We start from the raw sequence: 8,020 nt of genomic DNA, 5'->3' as shown, positions 1-8,020 counted from the left end.
TTCCTACTTAGGGTTTAACTAAATAAGTTTAGACCAAATTTACACTAAGTTAGAAGATAAAATAGAGAGAGAGAGAGAGAGAGAAAGAGAAACTCACTTGTTTGGTTGAGGGAAAGTGGGTGGTGAAGGTGGAAAGTAGGGGAGGATGATAATGAAGTTTTGTGAAGATGAGAGGAGAAGAGAGAAGATAGAGAGAGGTTAGAGAGAAATTAGAGAGAAAGGAGTGGGGGGGAGGGTTTGGTGGTAGGTGGGGGGTATTTTGGGTAAAGAGGAAAAGAAAAAAAAATTAAAACAAAAAAAAAACTTACATGGACCCCGTCTGCGTCTGCCGCGGTTCTGCCGCGGTCGCGGTAGGACCGCGGTAGGCCAAGTTCACATGGCCATCTTGACCGCGGTTTGACCGCGGTCGCAGTGCAACCGCGATGGCTTGGGTTCAGACAAGGGTCGCGGTAGAACCGCGGTCTGAGCCCATCTCTGATTCTGATGCCTTTTTTTTTTAAAAGAAGAGTTACACTTACAACAATTTCATGGGTTGCCTCCCATGCAGCGCCTGATTTAACGTCGCGGCACGACCCAGATGAGTGCAGTTAAGGTTCGCTCGACCTCCGTGGTTCAGTCAACTGCAGTTCAGACCCTTCCTTGGGCTCGCTCATACCCACATACAACTTCAATCTCTGACCATTGACTCTAAATGTACGAGAGTCATTCTCAGTGGCAACGTCAACCGCTCCTGACTGGAAAACTTCAACTACTCGAAATGGTCCAGACCATCGTGACTTCAGCTTACCCGGGAACAACCTCAGTCTTGAGTTGTATAGCAATACCATGTCCCAGGTTTGAAATTTCGCTCAACAATGTTCTGATCGTGTAGCCTCTTCATTCTCTCTTTGTATAGCATTGTGCTCTCAAAAGCAAGATACCTGAACTCCTCGAGCTCATGCAATTCTGTGACTCTTGACGAGCCCGCAGCTTCCATGTCTAAGTTTAGTTGTTTCAGTGCCCACCACGCTTTATGCTCGAGTTCTACAGGTAGGCGATAGGCCTTCCCAAACACTAACTTGTATGGTGACATACCAATTGGTGTCTTGAAAGTTGTTCTGTAGGCCCAGAGTGCATCATCTAGCTTCCTTGTCCAATCAGTTCTTGTGGCGTTAACAATTTTCGTTAACACTCTCTTGATTTCCCTGTTGGATACCTCAACCTGTCCACTAGTCTAAGGATGGTATGGAGTAGCCACCTTATGGCGCACATCGTATTTTATAAGCAACTTCTCGAAGGCTCTATTGCAGAAGTAAGTGCCTCCGTCGCTGATAATCGCACGTGGTGTCCCAAAGCAGGTGAATATGTTCTTCTTTAGAAACCCCACCCCACTTTCGCATCATTGGTGGGCAACGCTACAGCTTCCACCCACTTGGACACATAGTCTACAGCAACAAGGATGTACTTATTGCCATAGGAGCTGACGAAGGGACCCATGAAATCAATCCCCCAGACGTCGAACACTTCTATCTCCTGAATTGGGTTCGTGGGCATCTCGTGGTGCCGGGAAATGTTCCTGGTGCGTTGACATTCATTACAAATCTTCACCCATGAGTGAGCATCTTTAAACATAGTCGGCCAGAAAAATCCGGCTTCTAGCACCTTTGCTGCTGTCCTGATCCCTCCAAAGTGTCCACCATAAGTCGATGCATGACAAGCCTGCAAAATAGAAGATTGTTCTATCTCGGAGACGCATCTCCGGATCATGTTATCCAGGAATATTCGAAAGAGATAGGGCTCATCCCAATAGTACAAGCGGCTTTCACGAAAAAATCATTTCCTCTGGACCGATGAAAGGTCGTGAGGAACTATACCACTGGCCAGGTAATTGGCCAAGTCTGCATACCATGGCGCTTTCCGATGAGTGGTGGCGAGCAGTTGCTCGTCCGTAAAAGTTTCCAGAATTTCCTCAACTTCAATTGCATTTTCAGCTCCCTCAAGTCGTGATAGGTGATCAGCGACTTGATTCTCAGTGCCCTTGCGGTCACGTATTTCAAGATCGAACTCTTGTAGCAGCAACACCCAACGAATCAGGCGTGGCTTAGAGTCTTTCTTTTCTATTCAGTACCTGAGAGCGGCATGGTCAGTGTAGACAATTACCTTTTATCTTATCAGGTAGGATCGGAACTTGTCGAATGCGAACACCACAGCTAGCATCTCCTTTTCAGTCATTGTATAGTTCAACTGGGCTCCACTCAGCATTCTGCTGGCATAGTAGATTGGGTGCATCAATTTGTCCTTCCGCTGGCGCAGCACTGCCCCCACTGCGTAGTCACTAGCATCACACATTAGTTCGAATGGTTGCTCCCAGTTGGGGGCAACAATGATGGGTGTTGTGACCAGCCTCTGCTTCAACTCCTCAAACGCTTCCGTGCAATCATCAGAAAATACAAACGGGTGATATTTCTCTAATAACTTACAGAGAGGTTTGGTGATTTTGGAGAAGTCTTTTATGAACCGCCGGTAGAAATCGGCATGTCCAAGAAAATTTCTGATTGTTTGACCGAAGTTGGTGGAGGCAGCTTTGCTATTACATCAACCTTTGCTCGATCTACTTCTATTCCCTTGCTTGACACTCGGTGCCCCAAAACTATGCCTTCTTGTACCATGAAATGGCATTTCTCCCAGTTCAGCACCAAATTAGTCTCGATGCACCGTTTAAGCACACGCGTCAGATTCACCAGGAACTCATCAAATGAACTTCCCACTACTGAGAAGTCATCCATGAACACCTCCATTATATCCTCAACCATGTCAGTGAATATGAACATCATGCACCGTTGGAATGTGGCTGGTGCATTGCATAGGCCAAAGGGCATCCTCCTAAAGGCATAAATGCCATAAGGGCATGTGAAAGAGGTCTTCTCTCAGTCCTCAGGTGCAATGGAAATCTGATTGTACCCTGAGTACCCATCCATAAAACAAAAGTGTGACCTCCCTGCCAATCTATCCAGCATTTGATTGATGAAGGGAAGTGGGAAGTGGTCTTTCTGGGTGGCTAGATTCAACTTTCGATAATCCATGCAAATTCTCCAGCCTGTGACAGTTCTTGTTGAGATTAGTTCATTGTTGTCATTCTTCACAACCGTCATGCCACCCTTCTTAGGCACACATTGAACTGGGCTAACCCAGCTGCTATTAGAGATTGGGAAAATAATTCCCGCATCTAACCACTTTATCACCTCCTTCTTCACCACTTCCTTCATATTTGGGTTCAGCCTCCTCTGATGTTCCCTGGAAAGTTTGTGCCCCTCTTCCAGCAGAATCTTATGCATGCAGTAAGCGGGGCTGATCCCCTTGATGTCTGCCATGGTCCACCCAATGGCAGTTTTGCACTCCTTCAATACCTATAGAAGCTGTTGGACCTGCACATCTAACAAACCAGATGAGATAATAACAGGTAGAGTGGAGTCAGGTCCCAGAAATTCATACCGGAGATGGGCTGGCAATGGCTTTAATTTCAGCTTCGGTGGTTCTTCAATGGATGGCTTAGCTGGAGGAGTCTCCCTCTTTTCTAAGTGTAGGGGCTCAAACTCTAGATTTCTTTCCCAAGACCCTCTACCTTCCAGTGCCAACACCCATTCCGCCAAGTTCTCACCATTCACTTCCTCCAAATTCGTCAAACATGCAGCGAGGGGATCCTCAACCTTCAATACTTCATCATCAGACTGTACGATTACATCCATGGCATCAATAAGAGAGCAATTGGCGAACTCAGTTGGTCGCCTCATAGATTTCTGCACATTGAATATAATCTCTTCGTCATTGAGACTCATCTTAAGTTCCCCAGTCTCACAATCAATAAGAGTTCTCCCAGTGGCCAAGAATGGTCTTCCTAAGATGATAGGAATTTCTTTATCCACTTTGCAATCCAATATCACAAAATCTGCAGGGAACACGAATTTCCCCACCTAAATAAGTACATCATTAAGGATCCCAAATGGATGCTTCACAGTCCTGTCAGCCAGCTGCAACAACATAGAGGTGGGTCTAGCTCTCCCAATTCCCAACCTTTTGTAAATGACCAAGGGCATAATATTAATATTGGCCCCTAAATCACAGAGTGCTTTCACAAAAGCAAAGTTTCCAATAGTGCATGGAATAGTAAAACTCCCTGGATCAGAGAGTTTTTCAGCAACAGGTCTAGTTACCACTGCACTGCACATCTGAGTAAGTGTCACCGTGGCCAAGTCTTGGAAGTCAAATTTCCGGGACATTAAATCTTTCATCATTTTTGCGTATCCAGGCATCTCCTTTAAAGCTTCAATCAATGGAATATTAACCTGAATTTGCTTGAGCATCTCAAAGAACTTTTTGTACTGCTCCTCCTTTTGATGCTTGGCCAACCTCTGTGGAAATGGAGCAGGAGGTCTTTTCTTCCCAATCTCTTGGGACTTTTCTTTCTCAGCTACTATCTCTACTACCGGCTCTTCAACTGCTTCAACAACTTTCTCGATCTCCTGCTGAGTATTCTTTTCTTTCTGAGCAGGCTGGATTGGCACATCTGTCAGCCTTGTGGAATCATCTAGCTCACTGGGTACCTGAATGAGTGTCTCAGCCTGTATATTGTCACGAGCTCTCTCCTGCTCTACATCAAGATCCTTGTCATTACGGAGACTCACCGCCATCAGCTGCTTCGGGCCCTGATCTTTACGATTGATTTGGGTATCTGCAGGTAATGTCCCCTGAGGACGATTGTTCAGAGACATTGAAATTTGGCCCAATTGCACTTCAATATTTTTTATTGTTGCGTCCTGTGCATCTACTCTTTCATTTATTTTTGCATTGGACCCAATCACCTGCTGCATCATTGCTTCAAGTCTTGTGAACCCATCTTCTTGCCTTCCACCATGCTGTTGTTGAGGTGGGAGATACCCTTGCTGTTGATTGTTGTACCCTTGTGACCTTGGATAAGGTGCCATATTGTTGGAGGGTCTCATACCTCCCATGTTTCCAGCGTTGTACTGTGGCTGAGGTGGTCTGTATGGCTGCTGAGTTTGCTGACCCCAGTTCTGATTGCCCTGTCTCTGGCCTCCATAGTTTGACATATAGTTCATGTCCTCAGGGTGCTGATGATGATGATCATGTTCAGCATTCCACGGATTACCAATTGGCTGACTAATGCAAGATGTGCACAAGCCCCCATTGGTGGTATCTACAATGTGCACTTGCTGTTTCTGCCCCGATTCCTCCACATTTTTGGTGAGTATGCTCATCTGTGTCAAAAGGGTCGCCACATTTTCAGCCATGGAATTTGATGGGTCAAAAGGCACTGAGTGTACCACTGGTGTGATAGGTGCATTCCTCGTCATCCACCCCGAATTTTGAGCCATTTTGTCAAGTAGACTCTGACCTTCTCTCCAAGTTTTGCTCAAAAACGCCCCACCAGCTGAGGCATCTACAATGTTCTTCATGCTATCTGACAGTCCCATATAAAACCGTTGTCCCAACATCTAATCTGGAATACCATGGTGTGGACATATAACCAACATTCCTTTAAACCGGCTTTATGTCTCATGCAGTGTCTCCATTGGTTTCTGTTTAAAGCTCACGATCTCATAAATTTGTTGAGCTGTTTTGTTGGGCGGGTGGAACTTGATGTGAAATTGCTTGACTAACTCATCCCAAGTTTCTATAGAGTTTATGGGGAGTGAGTTTAGCCAGACCTGAGCAGCTCCTGTCACCGAAAATGGAAATAATAACAGTCTGATTGCTTCCGGAGTTACGTTGGGTTGTATTTGAGTTTTGCAAATTGATAGGAAGTTCTTCAAGTGCTGTTGAGGATCTTCGGCTAGTGTCCCAGAAAATAATCCCTTGTTTTGCAGCAAGTGCAGCATGTTGTTCGTGATCTGGAACGATTCAGCTTGTATCACGGGCACAACAATGGGAGTGGCCAGATTGTCAGCTGTGGGTTGTGCCCAGTCATATAGTGCAGCCTCAGGCACAGGAGGTGCCCTATCTCTGACGTTTCCGTTGACGTTGTCTACGTCACCTATGTCAATTTTGAGGTTGTGTGTTTGATGAGGTTGTTGAAGTCTTTTGTTGGCACGGTTCAATATCCGGAATGTTTTCTCTGGGTCTGAGAGTCCTTCAAGTACTTCTCCGGTCCTCGTAGAGTTTCTAGGCATACACCTGTGCAACCACGTCAACAACCGTCAAAATTTTCAATCAAATCTTGGTGTAGAGAAGACTGACTATACTAAGAATTTTTTGTATTTCTATCAATGGTAATTGATAATTCCGTTAATTTCCCGGCAACGACGCCAAAATTTGATCACGCCCAACTATGCCTTATAAAAAGGACAATGCGGACGTTGCAAATATAACCTGAGTATTCTGCCAGAGTCAAATCCACAAAGAATTAACCTATCAATCACAATCTTTAGAACTACTAAACTCTTGAGAACCAACTTCCCCAGACGTTTGAATCACCGTTGATGGTTTCTTTACTAACTAAGATTGCAAGTAAATAACAAGCTGTAAACTAAATGCTGAGGTTGTAAACAATAATGAGAAAATGCTAAGATAATGACTTCCCCTAATGATGGAATCCCTTCTGTTTATGCTTCATACAAATTTACCAACACACCTCTATCAATCATGAAAGCTCACTTTACCGCAAATCTCTCCCGAGTAATCACAGTAATATGCTCAATGCACTCTTCCGAGATACACTAGCTAGCTTTAATTAACACAGTTCACTTAAGATTGCACCCAAGGCTTCGTTATCCCTAATCCCGCCTTTAAACCCGCAGTTGTAGATCCCTCTTATACTTTGGGAGTAGTGTTGTTCAACAATAACCTAAATATGCACTCTCTCCCGAGTTATGCACACTAAATAGGCACAACTAATTGAGGATCCTATCAATTAGCTACAACAAGAACATAGTTGAACAAATAAAGATTGAAACTAGCAATTTGTATTCACATAAACAAGAAGTTCATCCCCCAATAGGTTCCATCAAAACCTTAGACAAAGGATTTAGCTACTCATAACTATGGGTAAACAAACTAAGATAAGATTCATCATAAACTTAGCAATAAAAATCAAAGAAAAGAAGAAAGATGTTTTGGGTGATCTCTCACAATGGTTTTTTTTCCTAAGAAACTCTGAAAATCAATACATGCCTCTCTTGGGCGAAGTCTAGTGTTTAAAATAGGGTTTTGGGCTAAAGATCCCGTATTTTGCACTTTAGTCCCTGAACTTTCTCGCGCCTGCCGCGGTCGCGGTGGAACCGCGGCCAAACAGCTCCTCTGAATCTCCTTCTGTCCGCGAGCAGTCTGCACCTCGGTTCTGCCGCGGTCGCGGTGGAACCGCGGCAGAATCATTTCTCTAATTCTTCAGCCTGTTTTTGCATGGTTCACTTGGGATATTTCACGGATGGCCTCTCTTTCTTCAATTTTTGACTCCAAAAGTACTCCCTAGCCTTCCCTAGTCATATATAACCTGAAAGTCATGAAAAGCACTAATAAGAGCATTTTGTTATCACTTTTATTATCAAAACTATGCAAGAAGGCGGTTATTTAGGGCCTGAATATAGTTAAATTCACCTATTATCACCCTAACATGTGTACCAGTCATAGCATGTAGCCAACACTAATAACTCAGTAAACTAGTGCCTCAACTAAGTTTAGGTAAGATACTATTACACCTCATATTTTCGTACATAAGAGTACGTCTTAAGTCAATTGTTGTAATCTCATAAATGAGATCATCTTTGAAAGTACATAAAGTAAGTTAATCATGTTACCATGGATGTTACAAATATTTAAGATGATGAATAGCAAGTACCAAGAGGGTTGAAAGGCTTTGAAGCTAAACAAATTGAAGAAAATAAGTTTCGTCAAAAGTCAACAAGTTTGGAATGTTATAACATGTACTTTTGAGTGAGAATATGGTGTTTAAAATTATAATGAGTTATATTATGAGTTATGTGTTATGATTGAAGTCAATCTAATTTTGAAACAAAAGTTGGAAAAG

At 43.7% G+C, this 8,020-nt stretch overlaps 1 protein-coding gene across 1 annotated transcript; it reads right to left on the bottom strand.

Annotated features, from left to right (window-relative positions):
- Positions 1–3,386: 3,386 nt before the first annotated feature.
- Positions 3,387–5,471, bottom strand: LOC138883057 (uncharacterized). Its single transcript, XM_070163715.1, has 3 exons — positions 4,839–5,471; positions 3,993–4,724; positions 3,387–3,950 (listed from the first exon to the last, which is right to left on the bottom strand). The coding sequence occupies exons 1-3, from the start codon at positions 5,469–5,471 to the stop codon at positions 3,387–3,389; spliced, it is 1,929 nt and encodes a 642-aa protein (XP_070019816.1).
- Positions 5,472–8,020: the final 2,549 nt, after the last annotated feature.

This window comes from Nicotiana sylvestris, chromosome 12 (genome assembly GCF_000393655.2).
Source record: "Nicotiana sylvestris chromosome 12, ASM39365v2, whole genome shotgun sequence".
Taxonomy (NCBI): domain Eukaryota; kingdom Viridiplantae; phylum Streptophyta; class Magnoliopsida; order Solanales; family Solanaceae; genus Nicotiana; species Nicotiana sylvestris.
Note: the sequence above shows the minus strand (reverse complement) of the source record. Positions and strands in the feature narration are given on the sequence as shown.

What these genes read in the sequence shown, in the direction of transcription:
- LOC138883057 (XM_070163715.1), bottom strand. Translation starts at nt 5,471, where the DNA reads ATGGGACTGTCAGATAGCATGAAGAACATTGTAGATGCCTCAGCTGGT. An exon ending in TTGAAGCAATGATGCAGCAG is followed by an intron (nt 4,725 to 4,838) that starts GTGATTGGGTCC and finishes AATCGTCCTCAG; the next exon opens with GGGACATTACCTGCAGATAC. An exon ending in TGCAGCTGGCTGACAGGACT is followed by an intron (nt 3,951 to 3,992) that starts GTGAAGCATCCA and finishes GTACTTATTTAG; the next exon opens with GTGGGGAAATTCGTGTTCCC.